The sequence below is a fragment of the Molothrus ater genome, chromosome 2 (assembly GCF_012460135.2).
Source record: "Molothrus ater isolate BHLD 08-10-18 breed brown headed cowbird chromosome 2, BPBGC_Mater_1.1, whole genome shotgun sequence".
In the NCBI taxonomy this organism is placed as follows: domain Eukaryota; kingdom Metazoa; phylum Chordata; class Aves; order Passeriformes; family Icteridae; genus Molothrus; species Molothrus ater.
The window spans coordinates 83,552,568-83,577,427 of NC_050479.2; the positions used below are offsets into that span (position 1 = coordinate 83,552,568).

Sequence of the window (24,860 nt, forward strand, 5' to 3'; positions counted from 1 at the left end):
TTGGGGAAGGGACTAGAGCATGCTTTTCATGCACTATGCAGTAAAATTCTGGCTTAATAAGCCTTTAATAAGGCTTACATTCAGTTCACAAGGATCAGAGTGAATTGGAGACCTTGTGAAAGACTAAAAGTCGCTTGCTCCCCTCAATAACTTTCATTCAATCACCTCTCATCTACATATCCAGCTTATTCACCCCAATGCAGCATACTAAGCTGCATCTATTAAAACCCACATTAAAGTGCTGTTCAGTGCAGATCGAGAAACATCACTTAATTAGAAGTGATGCGAAGCCCTTTTGACACTCTTCGTAGATGGAGCATCCTTTTCTCGAGTGTAAAATACCTCTTTACCCCCTCTCGCAGCAGTCCCGAAGAAAAAGGAAGGTATGCGTCGAACAGCGGTTCAGGACCAGGCAGGCTGTATCAGCTGGCAGCTGTGAGTGCTCTTGACCCCTGCTGGATGGACTTGGAACTGACGGGTCTGGTGTACCCACTGCCCAAAACAATTCCCCCATTCCCCCTCTAACCAAGGACTTTGGACCCAAGCTTAGGAAAAAGCAGCTCCTTGGTGCTAAAATTGTAGAGGTCTCAGCACTCTGAGAAGTGACTGCTGAGAAACTGTGTATGTGGTGTGTGCTGTGTCTGTTAAAATACGTGGGTGAGCTCTCCTGCTCAAATTTAATTTAGTGATGTGTTCTTAAAATGGATTCAGATGAAATCTGTGGGATTATGTGTCTAAGGACTGTCTCAGCTCAGACCAGTTGCCAGCTGATATCTTCATAAAGAAGAAACTGAAGATATGGACAGAACATGGAATACCTGAAGGACCCTCAGACTCATTCCTCAGTAACTGCAGATGGAAAAAGTCTGCACCCACTATCCAGCCTGTCCCCACAGCTACTCTGCAGCTGTTCAGCAGATTTGAAGAATCCACTCATTTTACGTAAGCACAGACCAGCTGTTTTTCAAGTGAATTGCGCCTGAACACTCTCAAGGTGGCAGCAAGAGAACAAAAATTAGTCACAGAAGGGTATACTCTACCCACCCTCGTCTTTGTGTTTCCCAGACACAGTCACAGAGTTTTAAGTTCTCAGCAGAATCAAAAGATTCAAGCATGGTTTTGATTGCAGAGCAACAAAGAGTGTTACGGCATCTTCAGGAAAAAGACCCAAACCAAAGAAGTCTGCAGGTATCTTTGTACAGTAGTATTGCTATCAGATTCAGAAAGTGGGTCACCTTTCTTCCTTCACCCCCCCATTCAGCATGTCTAACTCTCTAGTGATTTCCCAAAGTAAAAAGGAAGTCATGCCATCTTTTTCCAATAATGAAAAAATTAGTGAGTGCCTTGGTGTGGTTACAAAATGACAGGTATTAGTTGAAGAGACAGTAGCTTCCACTGAAGCAAATTGAGCTGATAATGCTTTCCTTCCTCCAGTTTCCTCCTGTCACACAACTGCCTTTGACACTGAGCTGCTCTCTGATGAACTAAAGCAAATCACAGCTAACTCCAATGTTGTTCATTTAATGGCTGTAATGACATTTCCCAGGTGGCTTTGACCACATCATTCCTTGTTTTTCATCCTTCAGTTGGTTCCTGGGCATCAAGGTAACTTTTTTTCTTCTTTTAAAATCTTCCACGCTCTTAGGTTATGCCGTTAAAAGTTCTCTACATGCACAAAGGAAGGCAGAGCAATAATGGTGAGTGCAATAGCTTGAAAAATACCCTGCCTGGCGGCCCCCAAATCCACCACAGGAGCTCTCAGCCCATCAAAGGTCCCTCTCTTCACACATGAAGGAAAGCAGATTCTTTAAAAAGTAAGCCTTCAAAAATATTTTAGAATTATTTAGAATTTATTTTAAAACATTACAAGAAAATGTATACCAGAAGTGCAAACTGTAAAAGGAAAAGTGTGGAGCCCTAATCCTTTTCAATTTAATTTATATTACTCTATACAGTGCTCTCTATGGTAAGAAAAAGACTGCCTTGATTATAATGATCATGAAAGGAATGGCTTCAAAGATCAAATGTGCATGACTAGGGCCTGATCATTTTCCTTCTCTTTCTCACAAGCAAAACAAATTTAATCCTGCTGCCAGTGACCAGGGCATCTTTAAGTTTACTGTCTTATGCAGCATGGCTACAGATCTCTGCCTATAGGACTAAAAGCATTTTGTCCTCACTTTAATGAACATGTCTTAATTACAGAGACTGCTCTACTATGTCAAACAGGACTTGTCAAAGGAAAACACAAATTCCCACAGGGATGGCCAAGAATTATGAACAAAGTAAGTAAATGTGAATGTTTATCATGGAGAAAAAGCAGCTATGGAGAGACCTCACTGCAGCCTTCCAGTCCCTAGAGGGGCCTTATCAAAAAGAGGAGAGTGACTTTTTTTATACAGGCAGATAGTTATGGGACAAGGGTGAATGGTTTTTAACTAAGAGAGGAGAGCCCAGAGAGGTTCTCCTCCCTAAAAGTTTTCAAGGCCAGGATGGATGAGGCCCTGAGCAAACTGAACTAGTGATGATGTCTCTGCCCATGGCAGAGGGTGAAATAATTTTTAAGGTCCCTTCCAGCAAGCCTTTCTGTGATTCTATGTTGCCCAAGAATGCAGGCAGCAGCACTTTAGTGACTGATAATTTATTTCTGTGGTTGAGTATGGCTCCCAGGATTATGTGGCTCAGTCACTGATATTCTATATCAGGAAAGGAAAGGAAATGACCAGAGCCTATCCAAAATCTATTGCAGACCACAGGCCAGGAGGAGAGAAGAAGAAGTAGTTCAGGATGAGACTCCAACCTTCCTTTCCACCTTCTTGAGCCCTGCCCCACGCTGGCCATGGCCTTTTGCTCTGATGTGGAGCAAAGGGGACACAGTCCACAGAGTTCGGCTGTTGTTACGGCCGTACAGGAGCCACCAAGGCTCCATCGCAGCGCCTTGGACAGAGGGAGCTGGTTCCTGAGACAGCAGCTCTGCGGTGATGGGTGACCCTGCTCACATTCCGTGCGAGCAGGACTGTCCCACTACGGAGCTGGGACACAGTCTCTTTCTTGACGAGAAGCTACAACTTCAGGATTTCAGCCTGGCACCGCGTTTCGGCGAAACCCAGCCCGTCCCACAGCCTTTTTTCCCGTACTTCTCGTTTCTCGGGGCAGAGGGCGCCGGCGGCCCGCACGGCGCTCGGCCCCGTCGCGATGGCGACCGGCGGGCGGGGCGCGCGGCAGGGCCGGGCCGTGCCCTGGGGCCGCGGCAGGGCCGGGGCAGAGGCAGCGCGCGGTGCGGGCCGGGTGCCGGGGCGCGGGCACCGTGAGGGGGACGCGGGAAGGGGTGCGGGCAGGGCCGGGGAGTGCCTCGGGGAGCTCTCCGGCCGTGGCGGGAAGGGGTGGCGGGGGGCTGAGGCACAGGGTGACAGTGCCAGCGGGATTTGGTGCCTGCGGGCAGCGAGGCGCTGAGGGGTGGCCCAGCTTTGTCCACTGAGGTGTCTGGTGGTGAAGGGGGCTGGGGGGAATAGTGTCAGGGACATGGGGGAAGTGTTAGCCAGGGACGGATTGGGGGCAGGGGGAATTGTTAGGCTGCTTTGGAGATTGGGAAGGGGTTACAGTGTGACTGCACCATGTTGTAGCGTTGTACCTCTATTGCTGAGGTAATAGATTTTCCGTATGCTGCACCGGGGACGGTGCAACCCCCAGGTGTACGGACAGAATGGGGAGTGAGAGGATGGACAGCAGCCAGTGGAAAGGGACCTAGGGGTCTTGGTCGATGGCAAGCTGAACATGTGTCAGCAGCGCCCTGGCAGCCAGGAGAGCCAAATGGGCTCTGGGGTACATCAGGCACAGCATCGCCAGTCAGGCAGGGATTGTCCCTTTCTGCTCTGCACTAGGGTGGCCTCACCTTGGATATTCTGTGCAGTTTTGTGCATCAGAGGAAAGGCATTAAGCCACTGGAGAGCCTCCTAAGGAGGGCCACAACGATGGTGAAGGGTCCTAAGGGGAAGCCGTATGATGAGTGGCTGAGGTCATTAGTCTGTTCAGCCTGGAGAAAAGGAGACTTGAGGGGAGACCTCATCAAAGTCTGCAACTTCCTCATGGTGGGGCCTGGTACCAGTCTCCTCCCTAGTAAACAGTGAGAGGATCCAAGGGGATTGATGGCCTAAAGCTGAGTTCAGGGCATGTTTGGACAATGCTGTCAGGTGCGTGGTGTGATTCTTGGAATGTCCTGCATAGGGCCAGAAGTTGAACTCAATGATTCTGATAGGTCCCTTCCAACTCAGTGTATTCTGTGAGTCTATAAATGTTGGGAACTGAGGGAGTGGAGGCTTCTGGTAGTGCAGCTGCTCGATATACAGGGATTATTATGTGAGTGAAAGTGCTAGTTTGGATGGTGTTAATGATAATGATTGGGCTCATGAGAGTGGTGAGCTGCTGTACTGGTGATCTCTGTAAAGAGTGTCTGGAAAGTCACTGTAATTGGGTTGCAGTGTCAAGAAACTGCCTGCTCCTTCTAAGGGTGCAATGGTAGTGAAGTTATTGCTTGAGACAGTGCTGATGCTTATAAAGGGGGTCAGTCAAGAGCCTCACAATTTTATTTGTTTGGGAGAAGAAATAGACCTTTACTTTTGTAAATGTTCTCCTGTGCATTTCAAATGTGCAGTCAATCCTCAGTCCCCTTAAATATGTTCCTCTCTGTCTCATGTGTGAGTATTTTCTATGGCTTGCAAAATCCTTTATTGTAGCATGTGTTTTTTCACCTTTTACAACTTGGAGGCTTTCTTGTTCCTCTGTACTTGGGAACAATTTCATAAATACGTCACTGGAGCTCATCTGGGTCTGTCGTCAAAAAGAACCCAAAACCACCCATAGCCTTTGCAAAATACTTCTACTCAAAATTTTCTGGTTTGGATCCAGTTTTAAGCAGGGAATTTGATTTTCCATTTAGTGAAAGAGACAGAAACAATTTAAAGAAACCCTTAGGGAGTGCTCTAGTGATCTTCAGTTTCTGAGGAAAATCAGTAAAATAAATGCTCAAGTGGAAATTGAATCAATAGCAGTCCAGTTAATTCTGTGCTGAAGAAGTGTGATGGATTCTTTTTTACACTTCACAAGTGTATCCTGCACTTGTGCACTTGGTTTGGAAACATCAAAGGGGTCTAGGAGGAGCAAAGTACCTAACTTCCTGCCTCACTGAGGTTTTTTTCTTAATTCACTTGTTTGTTTGAGTTTCTTTTTAATCTCAGGTCTTACAATAGCCATGTCTTTAGGATTTCTGGAAATTTCATGAAAAAATATTGTACTGAATTGGAAACTGCAAAGGTTGTATATGAAATAGGATAGAAAATTGTTTTGTATACAGAAAGCTTACATGGCCTTGCTTCAGGGTATGGGGAGTGTGGTGAGAAGGCACAGGACAGTGTTTGGATTGCATCTGTCAACAGTGCATCTGTCAATAGTTTCACTTCATTCCGTTGATTTTACAGTCTTGCTTATGTGGCTTTTTACTGATATTTTTTCCTGTTTACTTGTGCTCATTTTAATAGGAAAAAGTATCCAGCCTGCTGTATTTAGTCAGAGAACAAGTTTTAATCAATTTCACCTACTATTATAAAATTCAAAATTTAAATTCAGAGAAGCAGTTTAATGCAAAACCAGGTTATATACAATGTTTCTACTCATTCAGTAATAAAACATTCTATATTATATAAACTATTTTGGTTTATAAAATTTGATTATGTGACTGCTAAAAGCGAGGAATCTTTTTAAGTGCTCTTTTTTGTGACATTTTTTATTTTGTATAATATATGCTACCAGTTCCATTGCAGAGCTATTCATTGTCAGTTGAATTCTGAGGTTAGTGGTTGTGACAGCATGCCTGGGGAATACTGCTGACATGCATATCCCTTCAGAAAGTGCTTTTGTTCCAGCTCTGACAATGAAAACTGGTATCAGAGTTGTGGTGAAAGGGAGATATTCATAGTGCTAGGAGAACAGAAGGAGAGGGAAAGAGAGGCATGTGAACAAGTGGACTTGATAAAACAAGCATGATAAAGAAACAAAGGACTGGAAAAGGAGCATCTTCTGGTTTGATTTGCAAGATTGTAAAAGACAACCTGTAGCAAGGGATGCAATAAGTAATGTTGCAATAAGTAATGGTGATAGAGACCACTGTATCTACCCAGGTATACATTACATATATATATGTATATATATATACACACACATATATGTGTGTATATATATAGAGATATGAGCTTGAGTGCTACCCCTGGGCAGGATTGTTGCTGCCAAAAACTCAGTTTGTGTTTTTTTATTTCAGAGCTGTTACAAGCTTGTCACAAGTGACAAACGCCAGTGAACACACAATGTTTTGTAAATTATTCATCTCTATACTTTTTTTTTCCTTCACTTCTAGCACAAGTATTAAAAAAACAAAAAAAAAAACCAAAAAAAATGGAAGAGAGTAAGAAAAAGAAGAAACCAGAAGAGCAAGTTCAAGAGCCTGAATCTGATTTACCAGAAGCCTTACTAGAATATCAGTAGGTTTAATATATTTTAACTTTTCACTCATATAGAATATGTGAATAAAGAAAGCAGATAAAAAAGACAACTTACACAATTTAGAGCCTGAGCTGATTGATTTGAGGTTTTGAGGCTATTTCAGAAACGTTCACTTTTTAAACTGTAGCTGTAAGAAAGCAATTCCATGGGTCAGAAATTTTATGCCATTAGGCTATAACTTGGGAAAAAATATTAAAACCAAAAACCCTGACATTTTTTCTGTTAGTAGCAAGATTTTGATCAGCATATGCTGAAGTTGCAAGATCACATTTGGCTGTATTTTTTAGGATTCATTGGTGTTTGTGGAGGTTTGTTGTCACTAGCCAGAACCTCAAGACCTTCAGTTTGCTGTCTTCCTTGGTGCAGCTGAGAGCAGAGCACAAAGTGTTTTATTTTGAAAGTAAGAGATGGATAAATGAAAGGTCTCTTAAAATCAAGCAGAGGAAAATAAGAGCCAAGGGAGAAATATCTGAAGCAGTTACAAACCTGTTCAACTTACTTACTTGATTTCTAGTCTCTTGAGTAAATGATTAAAAGGAGAAAAAATAAGCTTCACTACTTTTATGTGAGACAGAAATTGAAATGGAAATACCTCAGGAACACCCAATATCCAACAATTATCAGCATTTAGGGAGCAGGGAGTAGTGCCTCAGTGTGGAAATGACAAGTGGAGTAAGCAAACTAAAAAGTATGCTCCTATAGTTGTGACAGCTGTATGAGTTCACAGGGTTTATGTGGGATTTTCCTGTTTCATTTTACAGAGCACAGAGTACAATTTTCCATAGTGAAACAGCCTAGATTTAGCTGAATCATATCACAAACAAATACCTTCTGAAAAGTGTAAAAGTAACTAACCTATTTTGTGAAGGAATAAAGAAACTGTATTACTGGGCTGAGAAAAACACTGTACCACTTTCTGATAAAATTATTGTTATGCATATGCTAATATCCAAGCAAATGACTCATTTGTCTGGAGTCTTCCACTGAAATAGGTGCTTCATTGAAATTGAATATGTAGTTTCTACAGCAACAGAAGGGGGAAGAGGGAAGAAAAGTATTCTTCTTGCTGTTTTTATCTTTCTCCCACTCTCTTTTCTGTCCCTCTTATTCTTCCTTTCTTTTTCTTCACCTCTGTAATCTGGAACTTCTCTGTACTGCTTGACTGATCAAAGGTGGATAATCATACAAGTGAATAGCTGTCACATTCCACTTTAGGATTTATCAACTGTGTAGTATTTATTTAACTTTGATTCCTGTTTTTTATTTCCTTGCACTGAAGAATGGTCACTGTTCCTAGGGAGTTTGTTATTTTGCATTTCCATTAAAGTTCTCCATTTCAGCATTTCTTTGGAACAACAATCTTATGATGTGCTTTTGCTGTGGCCATGACCACTGTACCCTGGTCTAGTCTCTCTCTAACTAAGATCCTTCTACTTAATAGAAAACCTGAAGAATACCTTGGAGCTGACACCAATACACAATACACTGACACCAGAGGATGCAAATTTAAGTAACCTGCAATTTGCATGATTCAGTGATCCAAACTTAGCAAATTAACTAGGAAATGAATTATCTTCTTTTGAAACAGCTGAAATCAATAGAGAAGGGAAAAAACTCCCAAAACCACAAAAAAGCACTCCAAACCCTCAAACTAAAAACTGAAGGAAGAAGAACTGTTAAAAGAATAGAAGATTTTATGATAATTGCAATACTATTGCACCAAATGATGAATGAATGCTGGGAACAGAGGTACTGAGTGCTAGAGTAATATTTTTTGGAGCATGAATTACCTTGTCCTGAAAGTGACCTGTGTAAGAGGTCAGCTAAACCTCATGCAGAATGAACAAACCAGCTCCAGCCTCTCAGGAGGCTACACAGGAACAATATAACCAGGGAGTCTGCTCCTCTGTAGGGGTATGAAATCCAAACTAACATGCAAGCCCAGATCTATGTGGGAAATAATTTCTTTATGTGTAGTAAGCAGACAGTGGTATTTGCCCAAATGAGTCTAGCAATATGATATGAAAATAAACATTTTGGTAGTATTTACATCTAATCTAGCTTAAATAGCTTCCCTTTCTCTAATTTTTTTGTAAGAATGTGTCTTTCTTTACTCTCTCTTCATAGCATTGCGGCAAAAGAAGCAGCAATTGCATGGGTTTTGTTTCATCTGAAAGGATTGGAAGAAAAGATCAAAGAAGATATTAAAAAGGTAAGTGACTATGCAATAAATTTTATTTGTGGTATTCTTACTCATAGATTCAGTTTTATTCTTTCCATTTGAATACTACATACTTTAAAATTAGTTATTGCAGTGATTTGTTACAGTCAATGAAACTAGAGTTAGTGAGTCACTTTATGTGCTGAAAGTTAAAGTGTTATCTGAATTAAATGTGACACGTAGCATACATGTCCTAAATATAACATGCTAAAAGAAGCTGCAGGAGTAGAACATTACAGAATAGGACAGGGCATTAAGGTAAGTGAGTTCAGCGCAGGTGCTTTCCAATGCACAAGAGATCCTTATAACCACCTACATGTTTAATGGAATCACAGAATTGTTAAGGATGGGACAGACTTCTCAGTTTATCAAGCCCAACTGTCTAACCCAGCACCATTGTGTTCATCACTAAAGCAGGTCAACAAGTGCCACATCCACGTGTCTTTTGAACACTTCCAGGGATAGTGATTCCACCACTTTCCTGGGCAACCTGTTCCAATACCTCACCACCCTTTCAGTGAAGAAATTTTCCCTAATAACCCATCTAAACTTGGCACAATTTTCTTTTTCTCTTGTCCTGTTACTTGTTACATGGGAGGAGAGACCAACCTCCACCTAGCTACAAAGTCATTCCAGGTGGTTGTAGAGAGAGATAAGGTGCCACCCGAGCCTCCTTTTCTCCAGACTAAGCATCCTCAGCTGCTCCACATCAGACATGTGCTTTACACCTTTTATCAACTTTGTTTCCCTTCTTTGGCATTTTTCTCTGCAGCAAGCACAGGACAGCAAGCTACCTTTCAGTAGGTACCTTTCTTGCAGTACATTCAGATATACCTTTTAACTAGTCCTACAAATATTCTTCAATATTTCAATGCATGAAGAATAAATGGTATAAATTTAATTTTTGTTAGTAGTATTAGCAGACCTAACCAAGCACTGAGAATTGCTGAGCTTCTTTGAATCCTTCTGAAGTAATGGAATTGCACAGGTTTCTGTGAGAATCTAGTTATTGCTGCAAACGTAGTTAAAATAAAAATTGAATAAAGGAGAAAGACCATCATGCTATTTGCTAGCTGTGATTTCTAGCACTGATTGATGAAGACACACTTTCTCATGGATTAAGAATTGTTTTGGGTAATTTTTAGAACAAGGTTGTGTAACTACTGATCTTACCTGAGTGACACTTTAAAGAACTGTGCATATGAGCTGTATATAAACAGCTATAATATGGCATCTGATAACTGTGAGCAGTGAACTTTGAAAATAGATATTATAGAGTCACCTATTGAAATTAATTGAAAATGCTCAAAAAATCCTTATTCTGCATCATGTTGCAGCCTGCACTTCATAGCAGTGAAACATTGAAACAACGCCTCTCTGTCTTTCCCGTGCTGATGCTTGCCCTGCTTTTATAAGCATCCATCTGTTTAACTTTCTATGGTACTTCTTGCAGTCTTGAAGCCTGGATGGTGTTTCATTTGTGGCTTGACTATCACTGGAAGTGGCAATTGCTATTCTTTCTGCAGGCATCTGAAGGCTTTTATGATTATTGTTGGGTCTTATGTCTCTTGTGGTTATACTGCTGGATTGGAGGGTGGTTCAACTGCCTTGTTCAGAGACACAGAGCAACAGCATAAGGGAGACCCCTCAGTTGGTATCCCCACTTTGTGACCCCTCAGTGGGTCTCCCCAGTTTGTTTGAATGTGTTACTGACAGCCAGTGCCCGTGAAGGGCTCACACTGACAGTTTATGGAATAATGCTCTTTATTAACATAAAGTTAGATTAAGTTTTGAGGATTTTCAGTGATAGTATCTCTCTGCAAAAGCATATCAAAGCAACACACAGACAAGCTCTAATCCAAAGTATTCAGTGCCCACAGAGCATGGCTCTAACCCAATAGGTGTCTCCCTCTACAGGGGAGAAGACAGGTTCAGCCTCACGACTGATCCCAGCAGTTATGATGGGCTTCCCAAACTTCTCCCCATTCCTAACTTTCTTTTATACTATCTTTATGTTTAGGTGGAGCTTGAGTGACTCTAGTTATTCATCTTCTTCTCTCTCCCCTGGCTGACAGGTGTTGTGCTGTTTGTCAGCTACAGAGTGCCATTGAGTTCCCCTCCCTGCAAAGATTTCTATGCAGCCTGGCCACGGTGTCTCCACTCTGTTCCACCCTCTGTTCCATCCCCTTAGCAGGGGCTGTGGTTGCAGGTTGTAGGGCATCATCATGGAGTAGGTTTTGAGCATGCCAGCTGCATTCCATTCAGGTAGTAGCAGCTGCATTTTACTCTATGATTTCCCTACCATCCAACTTCTGTTAGGATGTGAATACAACTTCCCAGTTTCCTCTAATTTTACACCCAGCTATCTTTCTACAGTTATTCCCCCAATTTGCTGCTAGTTCATGGTCTTTCAAGGACTCCATATTTTAGATTGAGCAGGGTACTTTAGAGCATGGGTGAAGTGCTATTGTTTTAATTTAATCATGTTTTGACAGTGCTTTGAGCTCCATTCTTTATTTCCTGCTTAATGTTTGTGAGTGGTTTAGAGTTAATCCTAGAAGTGAGGAATGCTTGAGACTCTTTCCACTGCCTTCTCACTTGTTTGCTCCTGTGTAGTATCCTTTGGGAGCAAACATATACAATCTGTATTTCAAACAATCAGAGTGTCACTAGAGAGGGTCATGGCCAGGGGTTATGATCACAGTAGTGGAATCAGGATGTATTACTAATTTCAGCTCTGACTCTTTGCTGTGGTTATATGCAAGTGACCTGATTGTCTCATGATTTTTCTATATGAAGATGGTACATTCTCATGAGGAATGTCGACACCAAGCAAATAGCTCCTACATAGAAACATTGTTATTAAATTGTCTGCAAGAACCTTTCTTTCCAGGCAATGGAGGATTATTGGTGGGCTGTACCAAGTACAGCTGTCATTTGTCTCTCATTTCCTTCCAGTGGTCTGAAGTTACTGAGGAAATATCTGAGCCTTGCAAATTCTCCCTTCTGCTCTGACCTTTCAGAATATGAAGCACAGGTGTTTAGCTGGGGATTCTTGTATTTCATCTGGCACTAGGCCAGATTTTCCTTTTTTTTTTTTAATTTGTCACTCTGAAAACATTTTAGTATCAGCTGTGTCTTCTTCCTTAGAATGTTGTTCTGAAAGAAGAACAGAAGGTGCTTATCAGGCGCTTAGTAAGGCAAATAGAAGAAAAGGAGAAAAAAAGAGATGAGAAGGAGGTTGTAACCAGGGATGATGTGGAAGAGTCACTGAAAGCAGTTTTCCAGTTTGTGAAGGACAAAGAACAACTTCTGCAAGGTATGTTGTGTGCTGGGGAAGTGTGGTTTGCAGTTTACACACTTGGGATTAAGTACGTGTTGATGTTGTTTTGCAATTTAAGTAGAGATTCAACTTCTTTGTTATATAAAAAGTATAAAACTATTCCTCTCCCAAAATTGGGCTCTCTCAGTTTAGTATGAAATTGTGGAGGGCTTATAAATCAATCTGTCCCTTCCAAGTGATGTATAGTATTGTGCAAGTACAGAGGCTTCCTCTTTTTGAAACTCATGAAAGTCCTAAGCACTGGATCTACTGAGGATTAAAAATAAAAAATTATTGATGGAAGGAAAAAAGACCAGTTTGAGTGTTGAAAATTCCAGCTGCCATCCCTGCGATTCTCTGTGCGAGACGCGTGACCTTAGTTACAACGTTTTGGTGAGAACAGTTGACTCTCTTTGGAAGAATAAGATCAAGCTGTTTTCAGCAATGCTAGTGGCCCTTGAAACTATGTAAGGCCATCAGGTTGCAATGTACTATAGTGTGGAAGAATCCCCCTTCCTTTTCCATTCCCTATGAAAACACCTTTCTTCAAGAAGTTGACATTGTAAGAATTATCAGTTCAATAAATCAGTAATGAACTTGTCTTTTGACATTGTTATTTTAATAGATCTGCGCTCCCAAATTGAAGAAACGAAGAAAAAGATTGCAGAAAAGCAGCGTGAGAGAGATTATTGGTTGGAGTACAAAAATGTCGGAAGCAAAATACATGCTGAGAGGATTAGCAGTCTGGAAAAAGACATTGCAGATGTCAAATATGAACTTGAAAGAACTGAAGGTCAGTTTACAGCTGGTGTAATGCAAGTCTTACAGGGGCTTTGCATATTGCCTGCAGGAATGAAATGATAAAATTAATTTTAGATCAAGTTCTAGTAACTTCTATCAACTTTTCTAGTAATTTGCATGAACTTTTCTAAGTGCATCTAAGATGGGCTGCATAATCCTGAAAAACAGAAGGACTCCCTTTCTCTATTTCTCTCTCTGTAAAAGTTCCTTTATTAAAGAAATTGATAAAGTTTACAGAAATGATGACACTTCAAGAAACTGATAAGCTGGTCCTTTGATGGTTTTCTTGTAAAATACAGGCAACCCATTAAAAAAAAAAAAGTTACTGAGAAGGATAGCAGTTTTTTGTAAAAATAAGTCTACACATATTTAGGTCACCTACACAGAGGGCTCCCTTAGCAGTCATACTTGAAAATGTTGACTCTGCTGCTGTTAGTTCTCGTCATCTACAAGCACTTCACATATTGAAAGCTCCTTTGACAGGAGAGTAGTATGAGCTCATTCTTGGAACGGTCTTTTCTGTGGAGTGCACTGGTTTCCACGCAGGACTAGAGGGAGCTCTTTAGCCAGTGGTCTGGGCCTTTCCTCCTATTACACAGTGTGAGGCCCTGCAAAATCACCTACAGGCACACAGACACATACTGAGAACTGTTTCAGCCCTGTCACAGCAGTGCAATTCATTTGGGAGCTTATATATTGTGGTGCTGAGTGCTTTACAAAGATTTCTTTATTACTGCATTATTTTAAAATAATTTAAATATTTTGCTGTTACATAAGCCATGCTTCCAACAGGAGAAGGATGTCCTGGTTTTCTTTCTTTATGTCCCTCTCAGTATGCGTGACTGCAGCCAAGCAGCTGGTAGTAACAGGCAGTGACACTGCTCTAAGGGTCTCTGTATATTCTGTGCCAGCCATTACCAGGCATCAGCTACTGTGAATAAGCTATCTTTTTGTCTCTCAAAACATATTTTACCACCATTAAGATCTGCTCTGTGATTTCTACATTTCCAGATAGCTTGTCAGATATCCACATCTGTATTCAGGAGAGGTTGGGGTTTTTTCATTTTCCGTGTTCTTAATTGATTTAAAACTTCTCTATACTGCTGCTGAAATATGAAATGAAAAAGAGAATGGGCTGTTATATAGAATGCCAGTAGGGATAGGCAGTCTGATCCCCTGCATGCCACAGGGTACAGAATGTTGCGGTTTAACAAAAATTCATGGTCCAACAGAAAAGTATTTATTGAAAGTTGTGTTATAGTGGTACATATGGAAATGCCCTACATAACATACTGGAAAATGATGCTGACAGCACTTTAGTTTAGTTTACCATACTATTTTGCTGAACTCCCTAAAACTGAACCTAGAAAGTGTGTGGGGAGTACAGCCTTCCAGCAGAAATCTATCTTTCAATCTATCAAGCAAGGCAGCAACAAATTTGGCTTGCTCACACCTTGAATGTGTAACAAGCTTAGAGAATAAGCATAGGTAAACAAGTTTCTGTCTCTATGTGTACCACTGAAGGGCTTGGAACTGGCACAGTTCATGTTTTCTGGTGGTGACATTTTAAGCAAAACAGCTGGAGAGGAGAGCAAGCAAAAGAGAGCCACACATTTAGGTGATGTGTGGGGAAAACAGTGTTGCAGTGAAGGGATTAGAGAAGACAGCCTCTTTAGGAACTGTTCAGACACACACTTTCTCCTTTTTCATTCTCCAAGTACAACTCAGGTTATTTAGCTATTTGAAATAATGGAAGAGTGAATTCATTATAGTGTGGAAGTCCTTCCTTTTCATTCTGCCAAGTCTAGATGGTGGAGTCCAGCTTCCACTGTGTTAAATTAATAATTAATGCTCTACTAATACACCTTTCATATTTGACTGCCTTTGACTCCACAGTGCATCCATTAGCAGATATTTGTTTGCAGCTAGATCAGAAATAGGCTGTCTGCAACACAAGTGCAGTGAAAGACTGAATTTCAACCCTTTGAAATAAGTGTGCTATGCCTTCCTTCACAGAAAATTACTATAGTCTCATTCATTCCTTCAGAAGGAGGAAATATCAAGCAGAAGTGAGCTATTTAGAAGAGCAAAAACAAAAGAACTAAATGGAAGGATGAAATAATTAAATAGCAAGTGACTAGAACATGAAGCCAAACCTATTCAGTTCAGTGTAAGACATATTTTCTAAATAATGACCACAAGTAATGATAGAAGAAAATCATTGTGGCAATTGCCACATTCTCCATTTTGTCCTGCTGTCAAATTAGAACCTCAGAGTCTTAAATATGTCAGAAAATTTATTAGGCACGTTATAATAACTATCTGAAAAAATGTCATGTGGAGAAGGAGATCCAGTATGCTTCTATGTAAAATAAAATTAAATTTTCTAAGCAAATCTCTCATATGGCTCCAGGAGCTCTGCAATTGATAGAGACAAAATTTAATGTTAAGATGCCAATATTTTAGCAGAGAATTGCTTAGATCACTGCTCAGTTAGCAATGAATTGCTCAGCTGTTGCAGTTGTGAACAGAAATGTGTAATTTCTGTTTCACTTCCAATTTCTAGTTTTGTAGTTAACACTACTGTTCTTTGGGTTTGGAAGGAGAATTTCTTTGGGAAAGGATATTTGAATCCTTCTATGTGGACTATCTGCGCAGGCGACACTCATTGATAGTTGCAGTTTAGTAATGACATGTCAGTTATCTATCTGTTATCAGGAAAAATTGATGGCAAATAATGATTTCTGACTTCTCTGGTTTTTTGTTTTGAAGAATATTACAGTGAAGCTTTGAAAGTTGTGAGAGAGGAAAATCAGAATATGTTTGACAGGCACATGAAATTACTCAGTGAAGAAGCTCTTAAGGTATTCTTTTTGCTTTTTTAAAAAACTGCTAACTGTGTTACAGTTGGGATACATGTACTCTGCATTATTAATTATTTTAACTCATATTAAGACTTCAAACTTTTTTAATAAATTGAGAGTAAAATAACCTGCAAATCCTGGTACATCTGGATTTGGTTACTGCTATACATACATGTACCTTTTTTTCTTTCCACCAGAATAACAATGGGTAGATGTGAGGTCATTTTACAAATAATGCACGGAAAACTGGGGCACCATGCACTGACAAGGCTTGTTTGAGAACATGTTGCTTTTGCCATGGCCTTGATTTTAACATTTACACAGATTTCCAAAAGCAGTAATATACAAAAAGATTGCATGAAAATGTACATCAATTTGAAAAAAAAGGGTTTCACTGTACTTGTAAAGTACAACATTTTTAAATGTCACAACAGTGTAGTCTCAGGAAAATATAGGTTTATTGATTCACTATGATTTGGTCATCTCTGCCAGCTCTGATTTGAAAACATGGTTTACAAATAGTTCTAGTGACAACTTCTTACTTTCACAAGATGCAAAGTGAAAGTAAGGCCCATTAGGTTTTTAAATTCCCTGACTTCAGTGCTGGAATTTCCAGTCATGTGAGAACATAATCCAGAGGACTGTGTTTATGGTGATCTATTGGGGCATCTTCCCCCTCACTTCTTCCTTTCCATTTTACTGACATCAGTAATTAAATTGTAGCCTGGGGTCATTAGCACGGACCTCTACATGCTTAGGTCACTTGTTGTAGAGCAGTACACTTGTTGTAGAGCAGTACTGCCTCATTTGGGATTTTACTTGGGATTCTTAATAGCTGAAGGTTTGATTTTCTGAAGGCAGTAAGACTAGAGCAGTAGTGGTACACAGAAGAATTTATTAGGCAACAAGGGAAATGTCCTATTTTAATATGGGAAATAAAAAAATATTGGCAAATTGCTTGACATATAATCTGCTCTAGGCAGAATGATAGTGGACAAACATCTGGCCTTGTGAAGTAAATCCCCTTGTAATCCCTCAGAGGATGCTACAGTCTGTTGTGTAGATGTGTCTTAATTATTTCCTGCTAAAGAGCAGACAGTTTTTCTTTATAGTGTGCAGGACTGTCAAAGTGTTGCTCTCCGATGAGATTATTTTAAATTGTGTTTTCTCAGAATGCTGTGGGATACTTAGACAAGAACTGCCGCAGAGAGATTGAAGAGAACGAGTGGCTAAAAGAAGAGGTAAGAGGATCGCTTGCCTGCAGTTTATCATGGCAGTTCATGTTTGAAATACTGTGGCCTATGGTCAGAACTGTTTCCAGTCATGGGCCTGGGAGACTTCTGTTGGCAAAGGAGAGCAGTTTTCCAGTAATTAATCTGTAATCCTCAGCAGAAAGCAGTGCAATGTGGTAAATAAAGGTAAGAGGTGAACATCTGCTTTCACAAATGGAGAATCCCCTTTCCTGCCCAAGCTGTTACATGAAGGACTACAATATTCCATACAATTAAGGATCTTTATCTGTGGAGACTGGGATGCTATAAAGGATCAACCAGGTAAGTAGCTGAAGAGGGGAGGTTTGAATTGCATTAAAGTTCCAGTGCTGCTGTATTGAAAGAAAATGGATATGGATGTTGGAAATATGTTCTGAGAAATGGCTTGAGACGACATGAAATGGAAGGTCATAAAGAAACCATGGGGACTCTACACTGAAGAAAGGAAAATCAAAATCATATATGGTTGTAATTAATTGCTTGATAGTTTTTATACCGACCTTTAATGACAATTTAGAGCTATATATTAGATAGCTGTAATTTTCTTGATGAGAAAATATTTTTGTGTGCCAGATTTAGGAAAATAATTTTTTCCATAGTGAAAGTTTGATTTTATTTATTCCAGTCAATATAGGTTCTTTGTTTCAATCAAATCTAAGCATGAGATTGGTGGGTGAAATGCCTTTCCTCACTTTTTACAGCCTCACAGTTGAGAACTGAGCAAAACTTTTTGGAAAGTTAATAAATGTACTTCTTACTTTTCCATGCCACATCAACAAACCTGGCAGAGGTTCTTCATTTTAGTTACTAATTTAAGGTACTTGCCAGTATGCAGGGACACAGCTTTCCTTCTTCCCCTTAATGAGCTCTGAGCATGAATCTTTAACTTTCCAGGGAGGGTGTCCAAACCACAACTTCTGAAGCAATGAGGGTAAGGAAAAGAAATGTGAAAGAATTAATGTTTTATTCTGTATAAACAAACAGGAGCTCAAATCTACACATCCCCTCACTGCATGAGTATGAATTCTCTTCCCTTCTCCCTGTCTCACTGAACACTTACAGGTTTTACACACAGTAGCAGTGCCAGTAAGAGAGCACTTTGGAGTACTCTTATGTCCTGACAGGCCTTCACCTCAGAGCTGATTTGGATTTCTTTGGATTTGGATTTCTTTCCTCTCAAGCAGAAGTTTCCTATGTTATGAGTTACTTTCCTATGTTGCTACTTTCCTATGTTATGAATTACTGCTTTGAATTTTGGGGGAAAACAAAACTATTATCACTAACTTCTCCGGTCCTCTGAATTCACTCATTCATTTTCTCTGCTTTTCTTACATGGATGAAATATTTTCTCTCAGACTAACGTTTATGTGTAGCTGACAGACTGTTTCAGTATTTCCTTTGGGGGTGATAAACCAAAAATTTTAGTTTTGTCTCAGTTCTTTTTTTTTATTTAAGTTTGGCCACTGAACTAAAAAATGACTTACCAAAATAGCTCTAGATTAGTTACCTCCAAAATTAAAACAGATTTGGAGACTTCAGTCACATTTTTCCGTAGGCTACTCTGTCACACCAAGATGGTGCAAAGCTGCATCACCTCACTGTGCCAAGCCACATCCTGTTACTAGTTAATTTCCAGTCATTTTCACCTTTTTAATCCTTGGGAGAAGTTGGAACTAGTTTTAACTGCAAATTTGGATGATTATAGCTGGGTTAATTCGGTTTTGATGAGAATGGACGCTTTCAGATCGCTTGGTACTTCTCTTGAACACGTGCATATGGCTAAGCTTTCTGGGAAGATCTTTCCCATAGTATATTCCCCGCCCCAGTAAGGGGGTAAGCACTTGCTGGTACTTATGCAAAAGTGGGAGGCATTGTGGGAACTGAATAACCAGCATCCTTTGGTCAGTATATTTCCACAGTGATAAGGGGCAATTGCAGTCTGAAAGCAAATAGTACCTGGGGCTTAGCCAATGTCACAGAGCCATAGAACATCCTGAGCTGGAAGGGGCCCACAAGGATCATTGAGTCCAACTCCTGCTCCTGAAAAGCCCCACTGAGAGCATTGTCCAAATGCTTCTTGAGCTCTGTCAGCCTTGGGGCTGTGACCCAGGGGAGCCTGTTCCAGAGCCCCACCACCACCCTCTGAAGGAAGAAATATTGCGGTAACTTGGACTGAAAACTTCACTAATTTTGGGTAAGAAGGTTTCAGGTATAGGAAGGAATTAGAAAAACAACACTTGCTGAGTAAGACCCTGACTTTACCTCTGCAAAGAAGCTTTTCCTCTCTCAAAGCTCTGATGTGAAAGCAAAAAAAGAAAAACCCAAAGCTCCTGTCTAGCAGATGTGTTTGACTGTACAAGAAGATTTTGCTGTCAGGGTTGCATAGCCCAAATGTGTGGCTGTGATTGACACACATGTGCTGTGACAGTAACAGGGTTCTAATAAATGTGTGAAAGAACTAGCGAGTCCTTCCTTTTGTCTGAAGATGTGTCACTATGTTTCCCCACCAAATATGCAATCTTGCTGATACAGCTGCATTTTCCTAGGTATGTGCTGGTAAGGTTGTTGCTATCAAAGCTTTACAAAATTCTAAGACTTTCTTTTATTCTTTTTTTAATTGTCAAAAGGTTAAGATCTACCGAAAGGAAGAAAAGGATTTGAAAGCTTCTGTCCAGCTCCTGGAAGAAGAAAATACCAGTTTGGTGGCAAAACTGATTGATATCAAACTTCAGCATCTAAGAGTATCAGGGTAAAATAATGCTTTAATGGACTCAAAAGTGATTTTTTTTTTTTTAATAATGCTCCTGTCTGCCTCTAGAGCTATTTGGGCTCTCCCACATCAAAGCCAAGGTAGTTTCCTAGTTGAGGAAAGACAGGATTTGACTGAGTATACATAGGAGCAGTATCTCTGAAGGATGACAATAAGATTGTGATTCCTCAAGTACTGAATTTCAGGGAAGAAACTGGCTCCTTAATTAATCTACTAAGATCTAACACTACTCACTTTATATCACTTAGGCTTGGAAATAATTTCTTTGTGTTGAAATTAATGGTCTCAGCCCCAGCTTTTCAGACTAAGTGCTGAATAATAGATTTTGTCTTTACTGTTTGCAAAATGTTTAAGGATGTGAAGATTAATTTGCAGATATATAGGAGGCTTGCAATCTTGAGTGAAACAAATGACCTGACACTGAGAGAGGAAGAGACCTTGGGAAATGTCTGTCTGCAGAGGTGTCTGTAGTATTAGCTTCTTTTGTGTTGAAATGATTCAACTTTTTCCCTGGAGAAAGATTAATTTAGCTACAAAATGTCAACACTAATGGTATCAAAAGCACAATGCAACAATGTGAGAGATCCATCTTCAGTTTCCAGTCCCAGCTCAGTGATTTTAGCCATATTGCACAAAATGTTCAAGTCTTAAGAAGTGACCATTTTTCTCTCCTTTCCAAACTTTGGATTTCTTTGAAGAGAGAGCTGCCAGCTGTGGTCTGAATCTTGGACTGACTGGAGACTATAACATTTGTTTTCTTTTAGTCTCGTGGACATAGTTGAACTAAGGCACTAAGAATAAAAAAGAGCAGCTTATTAGCCACTAAGCTACCTGGCTGCCTCCATTGCATTTTTGAACCATTGCGCTATTCTGCCTCTGTGGTTAAGCAGCAGTGGCTCTCAGAAAGGGTTGCCTCCCCCTCACCCCAAATCATTGCACAGGACACATTAGAGAGAAAATTCAGACCCCTATTATGGGTTTCACCCCTATTATGGGTTTCACTTTATATTTTTTACTCCATAGGCATTTGTTTCATACAAAGGGAGCTGGCTTGCAAGAACTTCCTAAAGATGAAATGAAAAGGGAAACCAGAAAATATGCAGGTAATGCAAATGACAGCAGCTTATAAGAAATACTTAGTTACTGAACATGTACAGACTTTTTATTTCTGAAACTTTTTATTCAAACTACCTGTTTGACATGGAGAACACCTTATTTCCCTCTTGATTGCAGCCACCATAGCCATGATAGATTGTAATTTGCATTAGGAGACAAAATCACAATCTATTTGTAATACAGTTTTTAAATTTAAATTTGTTTTAGATTGTGGAATATTATCACTCATCAGAGCTACCCTGGAATGCAGTTTACAGGATTGGCCATCTTTTATGAAGATATGAATCATATCCTAATCAGTTCTTTACTGATCCATATCATAACTTCATTACAGCTTGTCCCTGAGAGGACACTCTTAAACTCCATTTAGGCTTTCATTTTAAGTGTGCATGCACTTTGCAGTCATTCATCCAATACACCAGAGTTCAATTATAACTAAATCCCTAGCAAGAGGAGATGAAGCTACATGGAGCTTAACCTGAACTGAAAATTTTGGTAAGCAGTACTGAATTTTGGGCTGAATCTCCATCCCTTCTGGTAGGTGTGGCCAGGGAAAGGATATACTGTTAAGCAAGAAGGAGTGTGAGCCTGTGCTTATCTGTTTAGGACAGTCTCTGTGGATTCCTAAGTATCACAAATTTTATTTTACATTTTTGTGTGAGTAGAAGAAAGAGGATGGAAAAAAGTAGAAGATGATTCTAACATATCTCTTTAATTAAAATTAAAGAGATATGTTAGAAAAATGGAAATCATACAGTTATGGATACATGAAGAAGTTTGTTGAATTTCTGATCAGTCCCAGCCATAGGTGGGCCTTTTGAAATACCAGGCACCCGCAAGCATGTTGACCAAGACTTCTGTATTAAACACATGTTTACTTTGAACACATTTGCTAGACTTTTGCAATAGTTACCTGTAGGATAAGTCTTTGTTCCAAGAAGCTGGGTCACAGTCACAGGCAAACCTGTAACTTGGCAGTCCATGTCCAGAATCCTCTATATCATCTTGAGAATGAGTTAACTGCAGATGTGATCTCTTTAGGGGAGTTATAAGTAGACTGTTTCAGGAACTTGTAGTTATGTACCTATAGATACACAAACATGGGTATAGAAGAAATTTATACTTGGTTTTGCTGCCTTTCTTATTCTTTTTAACTATTCAGGGGTCTACAGGATTTAAGCTGAACTGACAAAAGCTCAGTTTTTCCCTGCCTCCTCCTACAGATCCATTAGTTCTAACTTCCAATCAGTCTCAGTCCCTGGGTCTTGATCAGAAATTGTGAACAAAAAACACATAAAAAACCCCAATGTAAATGAGCATTTGGCTTGAATTGCCAATTAAAAATGCTACCAAGCTGTTCTTTGCATTGCAGGGGCTAAGCCATATTAAAGATTGCAGGCAATGCTCATATCAAGTACTCATTCTGACTTCCATAAGGCTTAACTATTACATACACTTCCTTTTTCTTCTCTTTAAAAAGCAAAGACAGATGGAAAGAGCCTCAGAAGTGCCTTTCCAAAGATTCGGTCTAAAACAGATTATAAGAAGCCTCCAGACAGTGATGAAAAACTGAGGAAAAAATTCTTCACTCCAGCCCTGGACAGCTTGTTGTATGAAGAAGAAGAGTTCCAGGTATGAGTCAGAGTTATCAGGTCTCCCACTACACAAACACACTTTAACACTTTCAGTGTGGAGCATGAGCTACTGTCAGGACCCTTCTATTTCCAGTGGTTATGGCATCCAATGTCCTTTACCTGCTGGGCAGTTCAGATGGACTGTAGTCTTCTGGTGATATTTGGGACAGTTAGGTCCATGCCCTTCAGATGCTGGGCCAAAAGAGCACAGGTTCTGTGTCCTAAGGACCAGTCTCACATGGAAGTTTTGGATGCCTTCAGGCATTTCTGGTACCATGAGGCATGTGTTATGCCCATTGAATGATGTCCTAAGAATCATCTCATGGAGTGTCAGATGAAATTCCCCTAGAAAGAATTCTGAATGTCACCTAATGAGAGATTACTAGGCTTGGATAGCAATCAACATGTTCTTTAGAATCTGTGTTGCACAGCAGCATTAAAGGATCAACATTCCTTCAACAGAAAGCCAGGATGAAGGTGTTCCTGGGTGCAAACTGCAGGGTTGAGGAAACAGTGCACATTGGTCTTTGCTGCAGGTGATGGACTCTAGCCCAGCAGAAAAGCTTTCCTTTCTTTCTCCCCCTGAATTAGTTTCTGTTGGGTTGGTCAACCGAGTAGACTCAGAGGTTTGGAGAAGACCAGAGCCAGTGCAGATGTGGCTGAAGCACATGGCTGGGCTTGGACCTCTCTCTTTTTGGAAGGAGCGAGCTGTTGCATTGGTTTAATTCTTCTCACAGAACTGAATTTGAGATTAGAATTTGCTTTATACAGAAGATGATACTGGTGAAAACACAGAGAAGAGGGCAGCAGGGCTGTAGCCTCCTAAAATGAGTTGGCTTGCAAAAGAAGCTCATTATCACTGACTTTATCAAACACAACCCTAGAGCAGCACCTCTACAGTTGTTTTAAAAATAAAAGTTTTTGTTGTTTTAGTTTTTTTGTTTTGTTTTGGTTTGTTTTTTTTTTAATTTTTTTAAGAATTGTTGCTTTTCTATGAAATTACAAAGGAACCATATTCTTTCTTCTTAAGGCATACTCAAAACTGGGACCTCTGAAGAGAAAGCTGCTTGTGGTTGGAAAAGCTGTGCTTACTTGTAAGGAAACAGAAGAAATGCCAAGAGGGAGCCACAGAGAAGGGGGTACTGTTGGTAAATCAGATGGGCGTATCACAGCTAAGATGATCAAGGCCTTATTTAAGGAAAATGATGAAAACTAGACAAGCTCTGCTGTTTACACAGAAATGTAACATTCTCAGTTCATTAAATATTTGATCTCTTCTGTGTGGCATGGGGCTTTGAGGAAACTATTTTAGAGTGCCTGAATCATGATTATAAGTTTCATGAGAGGTATGCCTGTGTGCAGAGGCTAATTGAAAGGTTCCTTTCCTTACCACTAAGAGAGGTCTTGTGCACTCTCTGGGGTATTCAGTCCACATAGCACATATATCTACTAAAAGGTCTGAGCTAATATTTAGTTTGTGTGGTCTCCACCTGCAGAATTCCTTCTTGGAATTCTGGAATTCCTTCTTGATCAGACATTGAATGGGTAAATGCAGGCTGCCATAAAACACATAATTGTTACAAAATACATCATGCTCTGCTAAAGCAGAATTAATTTTTGCAAGCATAATTCAACTATTGCTATAAATGGAGTGTCTGAATGCTTTTTTATCTGTCTCTACAAGACCCCTACTTAAATACACTGAAATAAACAAAAATTAATTTAAAACCAATTTAAAACCAGCATAAAAATCCTCTAAGGTCTGAAATATTTTGTTTGTTTAGAATTGGCCAAATATATTGTGCAAGCCCTTATCCTTGGTTTGTGGCTGGTCCTTTTGAACATTTATTTCAGTGCATTGTTGCAGTGGAGGGGCTCCCTCTGGACACCCTCTCAGCAGCTCACAACAGGTCCTTCCCATATGTAGGCTCTGACCCATGCATTTCCTCATTAGAAACTTGTGACAGCATTGAATAATCAATTTAAACCCTTGAGAGGATAATCAGCTGTTTGGAATAAAGCTTTTTAAAAAACTGACTTTTTAAACAACCTGTATCTCTGTGCAGTATCTCAGTGTATCTGTACTTCAGTGCAAACACTTTTGGTTTTCCAAGCACGCTCAGCTGTTCCTGGCCAGCAGGTGTCTCCTTGGGCTGCAGGTGAGTCCCACTGGTCTCTGGGCTCCACTGACCAAGCTCCTCTGAGGCAGGGATCACAAGCAGACAGGTAAGGGTGGCAGACTCCAGCTCACACTGACTGTCACTTCTCTGCCACATGGTGAACAGTAAAGCGAGTTTGGACGTGCCCCT

The 24,860-nt window shown here is 40.2% G+C and overlaps 1 protein-coding gene across 1 annotated transcript; it reads left to right on the forward strand.

Moving 5' to 3' along the window:
• Positions 1 to 3,254: 3,254 nt before the first annotated feature.
• On the forward strand, positions 3,255 to 24,586 carry CCDC83 (coiled-coil domain containing 83). Its single transcript, XM_036390049.2, has 11 exons — positions 3,255 to 3,277; positions 6,407 to 6,530; positions 8,680 to 8,764; positions 11,924 to 12,092; positions 12,721 to 12,888; positions 15,669 to 15,760; positions 16,933 to 17,001; positions 19,659 to 19,780; positions 20,825 to 20,904; positions 22,398 to 22,549; positions 23,582 to 24,586. Exons 2-11 carry the CDS (start codon positions 6,445 to 6,447, stop codon positions 23,765 to 23,767), a joined length of 1,209 nt encoding a protein of 402 aa, XP_036245942.1. The 5' UTR covers positions 3,255 to 3,277; positions 6,407 to 6,444; the 3' UTR covers positions 23,768 to 24,586.
• Positions 24,587 to 24,860: the final 274 nt, after the last annotated feature.